Source organism: Peromyscus leucopus, chromosome 1, assembly GCF_004664715.2.
Source record: "Peromyscus leucopus breed LL Stock chromosome 1, UCI_PerLeu_2.1, whole genome shotgun sequence".
In the NCBI taxonomy this organism is placed as follows: Eukaryota; Metazoa; Chordata; class Mammalia; order Rodentia; family Cricetidae; genus Peromyscus; species Peromyscus leucopus.
Genome location: NC_051063.1, coordinates 84506476 through 84522325, shown reverse-complemented (window position 1 = coordinate 84522325; position 15850 = coordinate 84506476). Strand labels below are relative to the sequence as shown.

Sequence of the window (15850 nt, the reverse complement as noted above, 5' to 3'; positions counted from 1 at the left end):
TGATACTTTTTTTTTTTAATCTATTGATCATGAGACATGGTCTCTTTATGGAGCCACTGGCCTCTCAGTTATAAAGAACCAATGGATTGTTTTCACCATGGATTCACTAGGTTCAAGTGAATCACATGATGTGGTTTCTGCTACCTTTGACCAAAGGAGCCTCCTTATCTATGTTTCTTTAAACATTTAAAATAGACACATTAATCTATGTAACATGTGATTGGATGTATGTGACATTTCTTGAAGAGGCAAATCTGTAGTAGTATAAACCAGAGACTAGGAAGAAGCAGGCAATGATTCTGTGAGAACCAGGTTTCTTCAGGGGATGGGATCATTCTGGACTTGGCTGTACAAACCTCACCCAAACCCATTGAATGATACATCTTAAAGCCATAAGGAAGTGTGTTTGCCTAGCATGTGTGAGTCTCTGGGTCTGATTTCCAGCAAAGTAACACACACACACACACACACACACACACACACACACACACACACACGTTTTATAATAAGTTCTACTCAATTAAAATGGAGAAAATATTATTCCACCTCCTCTAAGGATTGAGTGAGCGTTTGACCCCTTCATTTCCTTTTGCAGGAAGTTATCAAAGGACACACTGGAGAAATGGAAATGCTTTATTTCACAGACAGACAAAGCTAGTGAGATGGAGAGTAGGCAATGAGGACATCACCTTGTAACAGAAGAAATAGTTACCTGGTTTAGCTACCCAACTACAAACACGAGTAGGGATGTCGGCACTCAAAGATGAAAACCACTGCAGTTCACGGGGACTAGGCTCCCTCTTTGATCTGGACATCCATCATGAGACAGCCTTTGAGCTGTAACGGCGTTCAGTGCCCAGCTCCTTCCTCTCACTTGCCAGATGACCAGGAATCATACACGAGTTTGGCTGCCACCAAGTCTTCCACTGCCATCCCTGCAATGGACAGAAATTTGATTCACTTCTTCTTCCAGAACAACTTTGCCCCAAAGAACCCTGGCTGTCTTCTGATACCCTGTGTGGGGATACGGCTAAAGCCCATAGGGATAATAGCAACTGCTATCCAGAGGTGCACTCAGACTCAGTATACAAAGGGCTGGTCAAGAAAAGAAATACGATACTAAGCAAGAAATACACACATTTTATAACCTCCAAGGTCTAGTTCAAAGGTCAGCAACATTTCAGTAGAGGCTCAGTGAATAGTCTAATCTCTATAAGTCATATGGTCTATGTTACAACCGTTCAGTTCTGTCCTTATAGTGGAAAAGTACCCATAGGTCACAGGTAAGCGAATGAGTCTGTCTGTGTTTTGATAAGATTTTTTTTTTATGGACACCACAACTTGAATTCCCCCCCTCCACACACACACACACACTCCATGCCCTTCCCTGTCTGTGTGGTTGATGGCCGTAGGCTGATGTTAGCTATCTTCCTCAACTAAATTGTTCTTCATCTTACTTGTCTTTCATCTTGTTCTGAGACAGGGTCTCTCACCGAGCTTACTGATTCGGGTAGATCAGGTGCCTCTATCACTTCCCTCTAGCTGTTAACAGCTTTGTTCCTTGCTCTCTTCCTCTGAGGGATATCGACTTCTAAATCCATTTATGTCTAACCTGAGCGATTTAGTACAACACTGACTGTGTGCAAATGTTTCCTTGTATAGCTCACTGATGTCACAAGAACTCAAGGTAACAGGTGGTGAATAAACTATGGCCTTCTATAGCATGCACTGGGTATGTGACCTTAGATCACTTGCCTAAGGTCACATACCCAGTGCATGCTATAGAAGGAATCTAATCCAGGACTGCCCAACTCCAGAGTTCATAGGCTCACCTACTCCACCCGAACATGTAAATGATTGATCCAAATGATGGACTCTGCCATGATTTCCCAACCATTCACCCACAGAGCCTGGTGACCCATTCGTTTCTCCTTTCATCTGCCTTGTGCTCTGGTTGTCTTTGTGTCCAGGGGGCAATCTGTTGGTCTTACCCAAGGATTTGAACACCGTGGTCTTCTCACAGTGTGCAGGCTTCACTCCTGATATCACTTCTCCAAGCTCAGCGAAGATGTCAGCCTGTGAAGCAAACGCATGGTAACCAGGGCGGAAGCCACCACCCCAGGCCAGCACAGGACCTTCCTGAGTAGGAGAGTACAAAAGCAATTTTTGAGAAGGCCGTCTGTGAACTGGACGGTGTTAGGAAGCATCTGCCCTCTGGTATCCTTTTGGGGCAGCACTTGTGTTTTTGATTCCGTGGACACAGAGATCATTGTGTCTGGAGGCTGCCTGCCAAGTCCCTGTCTGTGAAGAAGTTGGTGTGCTAGTATCTGACCATGCACTTTGACACCTCTTCTTGCTTCCATATCCCGATTATAAGTGGGCATACACCGTCAGGGGATACACAGTCTTACTGGGCTGTCATATTAGAAAGGTTTCCAGGCTGCAACAGACTTCCCATCCCACCGCCTGATCGCACAGCAAACTGGAAAAAAAAAAATCAACTCTCCCTCCAAGCAGAAGGACAAGAAGACACATGTCATAGCCATATGGCTATGTTTTTCTAGAATGGGATTAAAAAGTGCTGCAAGATGTTTAGGAATGTCTTCCGAACCAGAAGGTGAGATGACCAAGGTCCAGAGGGGAAAGCAGTGAAACCCTGGGAACCAGGCCAGGGCCAGTCAATGTTCTGCTCATGAGTGGCTCACCCCTGACAACAGAACGTCCCCTGACTCCTTCAGGGCGGCCTCCCGGGAGTCCACATACAGCAGCGCTTGCTTCATGAGCTCGTCATCCAGTTCTCGCCAGTCAGGTCTGCTTGCTCCAACGGCTACAAGATAGCAAAACAGACTCTGAGCCCAGGAAAATCCTAGGACACATTAACAGAAAGAGTTGAGGAGGGGACCAGTTGGGATATTTAGACCAGAATTCCTTCTCATCTCTTAGACCGAGCTTTTCCCAATCAGTAAGATAGAATACTTGTTTAAAAAAAAAAAAAAAAACCTACAATTTTTCCTTGTTCTTTTAAAAATTACGTGTGTGTGTGTGTGTGTGTGTGTGTGTGTGTGTGTGTGTGTGTGTGTGTGTGTGGTGTGCAGGTGCATGTGCATATATGTACAGGTGCATCTGAAAGTCAGAGATTAAGGGTGTTGGTCCTCAAGATGGCTGTCTATCTTGTTTTGTGAGACAGAACCCCTCACTGAGACACAAAGCTTGCTGTCAGGCCAAGCTGGCTGGCTAGTGAGCCCCAGTGGAGATTTTTCCATCTCCACTTTCCCAGCACTGGGATTACAAGTGCACACCTCCATGCCTGGGAATTAAACTCAGGCTCTGATGCTCACGGCGAGCCCTTTATGAACTGAGCCATCTCCAAAGCTCTTTTTTTTTTTTTCTATCTCACACCCTACTTCATTCCTGCAAGATTTTAAGATCACTTAGCAGCACTCATTTTTTTTAAAGATTTACTTTCATTATTTTAAATTTATGTGTGTGTGTCTGGTGTGGGTATGTGCATGTGAGTGCAGGTGCCTAGTAGGTCAGAGGTCAGATGCTCTTTAGAACTGGATTTATAGGCAGATGTGAGCCACCCAACATGGATGGAAGGAGCTGAACTCAGGTCCTCTGCGAGAGCAGTACACACTCCTAAGCGCTGAGCCATCTCTCCAGCACAGCATTCACTTCTAAAGCAAATGCTGTCCATGTTGTATTTTCCATATATGCCATTTATGGACCTCACGTAGTCTTCAGTGTCTGATTCCATTCATAGATGCACACATTGATGCTGTGAAGAGTGAAGGGGCCTGCTACCCAAGTCATCAATGAATCTGGGTCAGAGAGAGCCCCAGGCTTTCACTCAAGGGTCTCCTCTTCCCAGGACGGGCAGCTAATTGCAGAAGCCACACAACCGAGACCCACTGCTCCTCATCTTCAGTGGGTTTGCTCCTCAGTCATCCCTGTTCTTCACCCGAAACTGTTTTTTCTGTAGTCTTGACAAAGAGGCCAGTGTTAAGGCCACAAAGAAGCCATAAGAAAAAGACAGTTGGGAGGGCTGTAACTGTAGCTCCGTGGCACAGCACCTGCCCCGCATGTGTGAGCCCCTAAGATCAATCCCCGGTACTGGCAGAGGGGGGAGAAGAGAGAAAACCTGGACTTGAGATGGTCTTGACAGAAAGAAGAGCGATGATGGGGGAATGACCCTGTGGGTAAAGCACATAGCATGCAAATGTGACCACCTGAACTGAACTCTCCAGAATCTGCAGAAAGCTGAATGCCATAGTGCACATCCCAGTGGGAGGCAGAAACAGGAGAATCCCTGGAACCTCTGCACCCAGTTAGCTTGGAGAACACACAGGTGAACAGCAAGAGATGCTGTCTCAAACCAAGTAGGAGCCAGAACCGATAGCTGAGTTTGTCCTCTGACTTCCATATGTGTGTGTGGGGGGGGGTCATGCACGTGTACACATACGTTTTTTAAAAGAAAAAAAACAGGAAGAGGAGGATAAGGAGGATGAAAAGGAGGATGGGGAGGAGGAAGTAAAAACCAAACAGATTAAACACCCCACAAAACACAAACGGGCTGTTAGGCCTTGGTCATTGACCTTGTCCTTCTCCAGACAGGAGCAATGAATCCATTGTATCATGTCTCCTGTTACAAGGACATAGGATAATGCACAGGCTGTAACAAAATGCCTGCGGAGCCAGGGAGAAATGAACAGGAACAAAGCCAACAGAGGGACTGGAAATATTGTAGTCCTGGTCACACAGAAGAGAGCGCGTATTTCTCCAGGGGACAGTCATATCCAGCTCCAGCTAATGACTATTATGTATGAGTGCATATCCTCTGTTACCAGACTGCCCTCCATCCCCACTGTTTATGAAGAGGAGCAGGAAATCTATTTGCATATGTTATTTCTTATTACTCTGTCATCCAAACCAAGCAGCTGCTGGCTGGAGCCAGCGCCAGGGTAGCTAGGTGGTCTTTGAAATATTATAAAATTTTATCCAAATACAAGGCAGCATTTATGTGCCTCCTTAGAGTGCTGTCCATGTCCTAATGTGTTCTCTTTCCTGTCGTTATGAGCTCTGATTTCCAGAGAGCAGTGTTACAATGCTCATCTTGAAGGCTGTTGGTGAGGGATTCTATAGAAGAACAGTACTCAGTAATGAAGCTTGTAAATAAATCATAAGGTGGTGGGAAAAACTCCCAGTTTCTGGGACTGCCCCCTTCCCTGCTTTTTACAGACAGCCTCTGCCTCCAGCAGGATGAATTCCCAAGGGGCTGTGTGAGGCCACTCAGGAAGACGCAAGTGGACCAAACAGCAAATCAGCAGTCTGACCCAGATCAGAACTTGGCCTTGCTTCAGCGGGGCTAGAAAGAGTGAAGATCTTGGAAGACTTGCTGATGAAACGAATGGGATGTGGGTCTAGGAGTAAAGAAGTGTGATGTGTGGGGGAGGTTAGAGCCAGGCCTGCCCTTTAGCAGGGCTATAAACAACTAAAATATGTCTTTGGTGTTTCACTGTTATCACTGAGACACACTTTAATAAAGCATATTTGAAAGATCTGTGAACACACAAAGAAACTTTGTCCCTAGGTCAAGGGAACACAAAAAGAAGTATCTTGACTCCGTATCAGACCATCCCCTTCTAGAAATATATAGATATTGAAATAGATATGTAGATAGATAGATAGATAGATAGATAGATAGATAGATAGATAGATAGATAGATAGACAGACAGACAGGCAGACAGACAGACAGACAGACAGACAGACAGACAGATAGATAGATAGATAGATAGATAGATAGATAGATAGATAGACAGACAATGAATTTAAAGAACTCATTGTAGCTGGCTTTGGGGATGGTAGAAGGTGCTTAGGAACCAAAAGTAACCTCCAGAAACAGGTCCTCTGTCTATAGCATATGGGGCTGGACCCTGCTACCACAAGAACCTGGAAGAGGACCTTTGATACTAGATGAGGTTATAGCCCAGAGAACACAGATTTCATCCTTGTGAGACTTTAAGCAGAGGACCAGCCTAACCTTGAATGGATTCTCACTGGTTGTGTTAAGTTTGAAAACAAAATAAAAACCAAGTCAGCCAGCTGCAGCTTCAGTTCTGCCCTTGGGAACACATTTCACCAAGAACTGTCCCTCTGGATTCCTCAAGTCCTTCCAGACAGTTTTGTTCCAAGAAGCACACCTCGATCCACCTTTTACCTGCCAACTAAGCCACCTCTTAGCTTCTTCCTGGACCTGTATCATGGCATCAGTTCCCTGCAGACTGAGACCTTGACTTCACTTTGGCCTAGTCCTCAAATTGCTGTGTTCACACCCCCTCAGAGCCCTTGCTTGTAGTCTTCTGTCTGCCTAGAACACCCTCTCTTCAGTCCTTGACATGACTTGCTCTTCCTTATCATTTGGGTCACAGCCCCAAGTCACCTCCCCAGGTAGCTTTTCTGGTAAGTGGATTAAAGGATCCACCTCAACTTCCCCCTTCTGCTTCCACTGTCAGGCTCTTACAGCATCCTGTTTGTTGTACAGCCTCCTCACAAGCAGAATAAAGCCAAGAGGAAAGCCATGACCTCAGATGCTCCATTTACTGTGGCATTCCCCCAGCAGCTAGAACAATGGCTGTCACATGGTGTAGAGTCAGTAAACATTTATGAATGAACACACAATCTCTCGACTAGAGCCAGTAAACATTTATGAATGAACACACAATCTCTCGACTTGATTCCTGGCTGCTCATCTGCCCATGTGTGCAGAGCGCTCTGCTTCTGAGATGACACCATGTTCTTGTCATTACATGGTGGGGCACTGCTAGAATCCTCAGTCCTTGGCTGGATGACTGCCTGGCAATCGAAGCCAGACTTCTTATTGGAAGATAATGTTGAGTACTGTTCAAGAGCCCAGAGCCAGCTCTGAGGACAGACTACCTCAGTTCAAACCCAACTTTGTCCCCAAGAGTCTCTGACTCTTGAAAGTTACTGAATGTCTCCCTGCCTTGGTTTACCCACCTATAAACTAGGGGTTATAATAATCATTGTCTCTTATCGTAAAAGGTTGCTCTAAGGATTAAGTAACTATATATAACATATATACATTATACATACATAGCATATATATTATATATACATACGAAATATTTATATATCACATTCAAGAGGGTTGGGGAAATAGATCAAACAGTAAAGTACCTGCTGTGGTACTACCCAGCATCCATGTAAAAACTGTGGTCATGGTTATTCATATCTGTGACACTGTGGGGTGGGTGGGCACTAGACAGAAGTGGGTGGTTCCTGCAGTTCTCTGGCCAGCCAGTCTAGCTAATTAGTGAGTGTTGGATGCTGTGAGAAACATGTCTCAAAAATAAGATGGAGAGTAACTGTAGAACATCCAACATCAACACACACACATACACACACTACAAACACTTAAGGGTTCACATACACACACACACACACACACACACACACACACACACACACACACACGCGCAGCAGACATCTACAATAGTTAAGTATTTTATAGAGGCCATTTCTTTCAATAATCTCTAAGGTTATTTGAAGATCTTCAGAGGCCCCAAGTGTCCTTATGTTTAGAATACCCTCTCCACTCCACCTCCTATTACACATATTTAAAACACCATATGTTAAATCCTTTTTGTGCTGTAGTTATTTTTGGAAATTGTTTATAGTTCTATATGTTAAGAACAAACTATTCAGACCAGAGTGGTGGATCAGGCCTGTCGTGCAAGTCTTAGGAGGCACAAGAGGGAAGATTACAAGTTCAAGGCCACACAGAGGGACTTTGTCTCAAATAGTCCATCCAAACAAACCAAAATGAAACACTGTTTGTCCATTAGGATTTGTATGTTGTCACATTTAAGAACGAAGTTATAGCTGACCATTTGTGGCAATGTTCCATTCCACAGGACATTAACTAGTGAAATATTCATCAGTTTTACATTTAATTTTCCTTTCACATTTTGAGACACAGTTTTCTGGGCCTATCCCATCTTTCCCTCGCCTTTGGGTTCTGAAACAGGTTCTCTGTAAGTCGCCTAGGCTAGCCTTCAATTCTCCATCTTGCTGCCTTGCACTTCAGTGTAGGCTTATATACTTCAGATACCCTTAAAAAAGCAGGCACAGACAGGACTGGGGATAGACACCTATAATCTAAACACTCGGGAGGCTGAGGCAGGAGGATAGCAAGTTTAAAGCTAGTCAAGATGTATAGCGAGACCCTGACTCAGAGAAAAACTAAAAGATTTGAGCATTCTGTATGATGGAGAAAGCACTTCTACAAACAGAGCCTGGGTCCAGTTTGCAAACACGAAGCCTTTCTACTTACCATTGATGTGAGCCCCGGGCTTCACCCATTCACCAAATAAAATGGGCTCTGTTGCCATGGTGACTGTGATGATGACATCAGCACCTGCCACAGCCTCCTGAACCGATGAACAGACCCGAACATCTCCTTGCACTGTGCTTGCAAACTTCTCTGCGTTTTCCCTAGTGCGGTTCCATATTCTCACCTTAGAGTGGGTAACAAAAGGGACACACTGATGCATTTCTTTACTGCGCATGCCACACCAACTGACACTGCTCTGAGGTGGTGACAAAGCTGTCTTTAAAGACTGGACATTTGATCAAGAACACAGTATTAATCTGAACCGATATCTGCTCAGACAAATGAAAATGACCTCTCCTTTAAAGAAAGTGGGTACTTTCCAGTCTTGGGCCAGGACACAGCCTTGATGGCTTAATGATTACAAGAAGGGTCTAGAGCCATGCAGCTTGGCACCAACTCTTCCTTTATGCTATCCCGGCGATGATTTCCCCTCCCATTCAGCCTCAGCTTCCACATCTGTGAAATGGAAATGATAACTGGGCAAAGACAGTGTGGAACCTAGTCTATGTTTGAAGCCCTCTATTGGAGTGTCAGCAGATACAAGACTCATGAAAAGCATGCTTTGTCATGAAAGAGCTTGATCAATGACGTATAGGGAAGGATCGAAAAGCAAACATATTTTAGGTGAATGTAACTGACAAACAGACCAATTATGAAAGCCACAGAATCCTGGAAGGTGCTGGGCTGGAGGTAGATGGATGCTGGCAGCATCAAGAGCAGCGTTCTTGTGAGTTTACTAAACGAGTTTCAAAGTCTGGGTCAGAGGCTGCCAGTCTTCAACTAAAAATAAGTCCCCAAGACTCTCTCATCAGGAAATATGGAAAAATTAGCTTTACATCTAAGCTCATCAAGTAGGGTGAATGACTCAGCACACCCAGTAATAAGTCACTGCCATGTCATCTTTTCTGATAGAAAACTGTGCAAATATTATGCAAAATTTAGGTAATCTGCAACAGTGATGTTGGAATCATTGACGGAAACGTGGGATACACACTGTGTGCCGCCAGCAAGGTTAAAGCTGCTGGAAGACGCAGACGAGAGGAGCCCGGAAACTACTTGCCAGTCTTTGCAAACAGGTAAGTGGTTATTTTCTTTTTCTTTTTCTTCTTCACCATCTATACTTCTCGAGACAGCAGGATTATTTTTATCATAAAAATGCACACTTCACATCGCTTCCACCACTCTCACAGGCATACGTTAAAATGAAATATATATATATATATATATATATATATATATATATATATATATATAACATTGAACATTTCCAGCGAAGCGAGGGCCACAGCAGGTGGGAGGTGGCAAGATCTGCTGACAGCAGCAGAAGGAAGCTGCGTCCTCTGCTCACCAGGCCTCAATCTGATTCTGGATCCACGGCCCTAAATTCTTAAAGCCTCTCAGAGTCTTTTAAGAGACGCATGGGGAGGGGTTGGAAGTGCAGCTGACACCCAAGGAGTGTCACAGAATCACTTGGGTGGCTGGTGGCATGCCCAGGTGTGTGTCCTGTGAGCCGTGAGTCTGAAAAGAGGTGGTCAGGCGTCCCAGTTCTCGTCTCCATGGGGAAGTCATAAACGTAAAGGGGATCTACACCAGACTCACCCCGCTGCTTGCCTGTGCTGGGTGGTATACCCAGAGGCCCCTGGCCCATCTCCTCCATCCCCAGACCCCACCGTCACTCACCTCCTTGAAGGAGAACTGCTCTGTGAAGATCTCATAATGACTGTACGCCTGGACCCCAGCCCCAAGGATGCACAGCACGTCACTGTCTGAGGGTTTCAGAAACTGAGAGGAAACAGGGTGGCAAAGGTCAGCGGGGGAAAGCAAACACAGCCGAACGTCAGGGGGCCAGGAGGCTCCAGCCACCCCCAGGAGCTGGTGGGCTTGACCACAGGGATATCACTTTGTTTCCATTTGCCCTCTGCAGAGGAAGGAGCCTTCACTGAGGACCTACTGTGTGCCAGTTCTCAACTCACATGATCTCATTTGGGGTGTGTGTGTGTGTGTGTGTGTGTGTGTGTGTGTGTGTGTGTGTATGTGTGCACATGCCTGCGGAGAACAGGTTACCCTTAGGTGTTGTTACTCAGGAGCCATCCACCTTCTAAATAATCTAGACGCCTGAGTTGCCATGCCGACCCTCCCTTGGGCCATGGCACTTATGTTATACCTAGGAAAACCAGCATTCTAAGCCCTTGTCCTTCTTAATGAAAAAAAAAATTGTAATCATTCCCACAGAACCCCATTTTTCTCCACGTACTCTTTTGAGATATGGTCTCATTATGTAGTCCAGGCTGTCCTTTAACTCATGTTGATCCTCCTGCCTCATCTCCAACTGCTGGGATTGTAGTTGTGCACCGTTACCCTAGATTAATACCCTATTCTAAAGTTCCTTTCCTTACTATCTCCTTTACAAACCCTCCGTCTTCTCACGGGGTGCCTCCACACTGCTGAGGACATCACCAGCGCCACTTGCTTGGCCTTCTGCTAGTGTGGTCCTCCAGGGCTTCACTCGCTGATTTCAGTCCTCTCTGAAATGTTACTCTGTCAGGGAGGTCATGTCTGAAAATGTCTTCTCTCTAGTCAGAAATAGCAGTGTGTACCTGTAGACTTAGCTATGTGGGAGGTTGAGGCAAGTGAGCCATCTGAGCCTAAATATTCAAGTCCAACCTGGGCAACATAGTGAGACTCCATTTCAAAAAATAAAAAGTCACTTCCATGCTAATATTTTTAATTTTGTTTCATTTCATTTTTCTAACATACAATGTAGGTTTTGAAGGGTATAATTTTTTTTCAGCAAACTCTAAACATACTACCAATTAGTAAAAAATTATGAAATAGTTAAACATGTAGTGACATTTATTAATAATTAGTATATAATATATTAAAGAGCCATTTAATTTTTTTTAAAAAGTCAAATCACTTTCCACTTTACTTTTTGAGATGGGAAGATAGGGAACTGAGCATTGGAAGTATTTGGAATTACGTGGCACACAATCAGTAACTTTGTGAATTACTGTGCTCTCTTCGTAACTCGTATTTGGTACGCAGAGTTCCAGCTATGAACAGAGACAGCAGTATGTTCCACACTCCTCCCCTCTCCAGATCTAATCTGGCTGGCGCAGTGCAGCCACTGGTCTTACCTTCGTGGCGATGGCAGACACGGCTGCTGTTCTCTTTGCAGTTATGACGTTGCCGTCCATGACCTTGGAGGAAGGACAGACAGTGAGGAAGGTGTCCTCCTGGGACTGCAACCCAGAGGAGCCGCCCTGAAGGCAGCTCCGGGCAGCTCTGTAGAGCTACAGTGAATATGAGACTTGGGGTCCACTCAGATGCGATTCCTCCACTTAGGAGCCCTGCGGCTTTGAGCACTAATCTCTATGCATTGGACCCTTCACCTGCAAAAACAAAGAGGATGCCTACAGCGCAGAGGGTACTGAGAGTGAGCGCTAAGCCCATCTGCATACAAGGAAGCCGCTGTGTACGTGAAGCACTCAAGCATCACCCCTCTTGTGTTCTTGCCCTGGGATTCTCAGATCTCCAAGCCGAGGTGAAACTTCAGGGATATTATTGTCACTTCACATCTCAGGAGTTTTGGAAAGACACTATTCCCAGAACCCATGGGCTTCAGAATGACTCAGGCTGACTCTCTGGCTTGGGGTATGCAGCTCAGTGGTCAAGGTCTCGGGACCCATTCCTGGCACAAGGAGAACCAAAACAATTGAGTCCCTAGGGGTGGGATCCAGCTATCCTTGGTTTCCAAGGCTCCCCAGGAGGTTCTGATGCCCAGGGAGGGCTGAACATTTTGCCTGGCTAACAATAACTGCCACCCTTCCACTCATCTTGGCCGACTCTCAAAAAGCAAGGGTTATTATTCTCATTTTACAGGCACAAAGCCGAATCCGGTAGCTACAGAATATTCAGCAGAGCCCCAAAGCCCTGCCACCGAGTGCGAAAGGTGGGGATTCCAGAAGTGGGACTTCACTGTCATAGGCAGCATAGATGCTACTGCCACCAGGGGAGCACAGGTTGGGAAAGAAGAGCTGGTCTGGCTGGACTCCTTAGGGCTTCGGACATCCAGAGGAGAAGGGAAGGGGTCGGGGGTCCGAGAGCCTGCTTGAAGTCAGATGGACCTAGGAGTGATCTTCACTTACCGGCTGTCTGACCTCAAGCCAAAGATCCCTACTAACCTGAGCCTCAGGGACCTCCACAAAAATTAAAGGGGAAGCACCTTGTTCATACTTACCACTTGGCAGGCTGAGGCAGGAAGATCATGTGTGTGAGGTTGGCCTGGGACACATAGTAAACGGACAGACAGGGCAGTAGAACATAGTCTAGGACTTGATACACCATTGTCTTAGATCAAAGAGGTTTGAAGGCCAGCCTTGCCTAGTAGGAGGGTAAGTTGAGCACAGTGGCTGTGACTCACTCCTAGTCTCCAAAGTGGGGGAACAATATTATGTACTTCCTGGCTGGTTTTATTTATACAGGTAATGTGTAGAATCCTGCCTGTTTCTCTCTCTCTCTCTCTCTCTCTCTCTCTCTCTCTCTCTCTCTCTCTCTCTCTCACACACACACACACACACACACACACACAAATGTGAGCTTCTGCTCTTTTCACACCTTGCTAAAAACAGATGTCAGAAAGACACCCACAGGCTAGGGGATAGTTCTCTGGGGGCGGGGTTCAATGAAAAAATGTTTCCTCTGCTACTGCTTTAGTTCAAGCTGTGAGTTTGGAGTGTCTGAGTGTGCAACAAGAACACAAACACGAATAACAGGATTGTTATCTCCACAGCCACACGCTTGCAGCCTCTGTGGGCTCAAAGCAGTCCTAGAAACAGATGCTGCTGTAGGTCACCTTTGCGGTCTCACATCTGATCACTTGTGATCATATGTTACTTCTCACGGATAACTAGCTTTTAGGCTTAATTCTCGGCCTAAGGGACCCTCTCTACTCCAGGGGGGACTTGCTCTACCCACTCTGCCCCAAGGGAGAAAAGGTTGCTCACCGCCAGCAGGGAGCCATTGCTGGGATCAAAGAGAAGCACTGAAGCCTGGTGGGAGGGGACGGTGGATGTGTTGCTGTGGCCCTCGTAGAAGGTGACTAACTTGGTGGTGAGTGCATCCTCAGCAGCACTGTAGGCTGGCATGACTCCCAGGAAGCTGAAGGGGAGAGAGAGAGAGAGAGAGAGAGAGAGAGAGAGAGAGAGAGAGAGAGAGAGAGAGAGAGAGAGAGAGCAGTTTCAGCTCTTCCAGTCAATGCTAAGTGATCTATAAAGTCTCATTCATCTGCCTTCCTCCATCACTGCTGGCACGCCTCTCCCTGTGCCCTCATTCCTCTGCCCTTCCGCCCTTCTCTGGGGCAGGACTTCCAGCCTGGCTCCGGACCGGAAAGCCATCACAGCCCTGCCACTTCTGAGCTGTGTAAGCTTCAGTAAATCACTTTACCTCTCTGAGTCCCAGTTTTCAGCTAGCAGAGTGACTACCTCAGGACCTCCTTCCCTGCTAAGTAAGGACGGCGGCGGGCGAGTTGAATGACAGCAGGTGGCACCTGTAAAGCGACTTCTTGGCACAGGGCCGGAGGGTAGTGCTCCTTAAGCAGCAGTTGTCATTAGCAGAGATCAAGCAAGACCTCTCCTCCCTTCTCCTACCTCTTCCCTTGGTGTTCCTCCACGTCTTTCTTTCGAAACCCTTTCTCCCATTCCCTTTTGGTCCCTTCTTCACTCACCCTCGGTGCTTGGCCACCGGTACCACGGTGCGCACCGGCTGCATGACCCCTCCATCGGGACCTCTGGAGAAGTTGGCCAGAGCGGTCTCCAAAGGCGGGATGAGGAGACTGGAGCTGCGGAGGTGGTCCTGCACCTCGGCTGCGCTCAGGAACGCTGGCGCCCGCCTCATCTCGCCACCTGCCGTCGAACCCGGGTCCGAGACTCACTCCACCTTCCCGGATGCGAGCCCCTAAATGAGCGCACCGGGCAGCGCAGCAACGCGGGGCAGGCTTCCCGGGGCGGAGCATCGTGGCCCCGCCCCTCGGGCCCGGCTCCGCCCCCGCCGCCCACCCCCAACTCCTAGGTTTCCCCGGACACTTCTCCCCAGATTGGAATCAAGGCAGCAGGCTGCAGTGATAATTCGTGAATCTACTGTTCCGTTCCTGTAATTAGCCATCGCCACACCCCTGGGCACGCTGTGTGTGTGGAGAGGACTTTGGGGTTCCACCTTCGTCCCTCCACACCAGCTTCACTGGGGCTGGTATTGTGAGAAAGACTGGAGAGATGACAGGGCGCTCTTGGTGCTTGCTCCGGTGAAAAAAGGCTTGGAGGGTTATGTCATACTTTTAACGCCTTCTGGAGTTTCTTCTATTCCCAATCTCTCTCCCACAACCACACCTAGACATTAGCCGGTGTTTTAAGCACATAGTTGACTCGGGTTAAACAAAACAACCTTCACCTTAAAGTCTCAGGCAAGAGTAACCCAGTCACATAAAGAGCCAAATGGGGTTTGTTTTTTTAAGTTCATGTTGTATTTGAAGAACAGACAATATGCATAAAATGGAAGGAAATCAGCCACGACCGTGACAGCTAACCCTCCACCGTTGACGGGGTACAGATGCCTAATCCTCAAACAGTGGTGGAGGAAGTGCTTTCGGGAACTCAAAGAAAAGGGACTATTCTAACCCAGGGTGGTAAGGTGTCAGGAAGGAGCGAAGAAGCTAGGGTTCGAAAGAATAATAGCAGCAACAACAGCTTGTCTCATTTGACTACATCAAAAGCAGCTGAGGCCTGGAGGTGCTGTTGGTAGCCTTATTATTTTAGGTTCTGGGATCTGTCCAAGGTCGTCCAAAGAGTCAGCAGCAGGTAGGCTTCATTTGGGGTGTGTACATGTACGTGTGTGTGTGTGTGTGTGTGTGTGTGTGTGACATGTGTGCAGCTTTTCCAAGGAGAACAAAAGAGGGCATCTGATCTCCTGGACGTGGAGGTTACAGGCAGCTGTAAGCCGCCACCATACAAGGGTGCTATGGACCGAACCGGGTCCTCTGGAAGAGCAGTAAGAGCTCTTCACAGCAGACTGGCTTCAAAATCTCTACGTACCCAACGCTGGCCTTGAACTCCCCATGCTCCTGCCTCCACTTCCCAGGTGCTAGGACAGCAGGCGTGCACCACCAGAGCCAGCTTTAATTATTATTATTATTACTATTAATATAATACAACTATTATTGAGTGTAGCAATGACTTGAGAGAGAGGCTATTAATTAACTCACTAGTAATGCAGGGGAAGCTGCTGTGTCTCTCCCCGGCCCTCTGCTGAGGCCTGGGGAAATTCTCTGCTGACCACCTACAGATCTAGGAAGGAGTGGGTCGCTGGCCCGTCCCTAGACTGCTGCCAATGCGCTAAAAGTGACAGCAGGGCATAGAGGTCCCCAGGCTGCAGCGATACTGACT

General features: G+C 46.9%; 1 protein-coding gene across 1 annotated transcript; it reads right to left on the bottom strand.

The window, feature by feature from the left end:
• Positions 1 to 615: 615 nt before the first annotated feature.
• Positions 616 to 14425, bottom strand: Crym (crystallin mu). Its single transcript, XM_028867830.2, has 8 exons — positions 14140 to 14425; positions 13421 to 13574; positions 11552 to 11614; positions 10095 to 10196; positions 8355 to 8538; positions 2706 to 2827; positions 1992 to 2076; positions 616 to 935 (listed from the first exon to the last, which is right to left on the bottom strand). The coding sequence occupies exons 1-8, from the start codon at positions 14307 to 14309 to the stop codon at positions 871 to 873; spliced, it is 945 nt and encodes a 314-aa protein (XP_028723663.1). The 5' UTR covers positions 14310 to 14425; the 3' UTR covers positions 616 to 870.
• Positions 14426 to 15850: the final 1425 nt, after the last annotated feature.

Bases quoted from the DNA above. Each gene is read 5' to 3' on its own strand.
- Crym (XM_028867830.2), bottom strand. From the start codon at position 14,309: ATGAGGCGGGCGCCAGCGTTCCTGAGCGCAGCCGAGGTGCAGGACCAC. The intron at 13,575-14,139 runs GTGAGTGAAGAA...TCTCCCCTTCAG, and splicing joins CCGGTGGCCAAGCACCGAGG to CTTCCTGGGAGTCATGCCAG. The intron at 936-1,991 runs GTAAGACCAACA...TGTCCATTGCAG, and splicing joins CACGGTGTTCAAATCCTTGG to GGATGGCAGTGGAAGACTTG.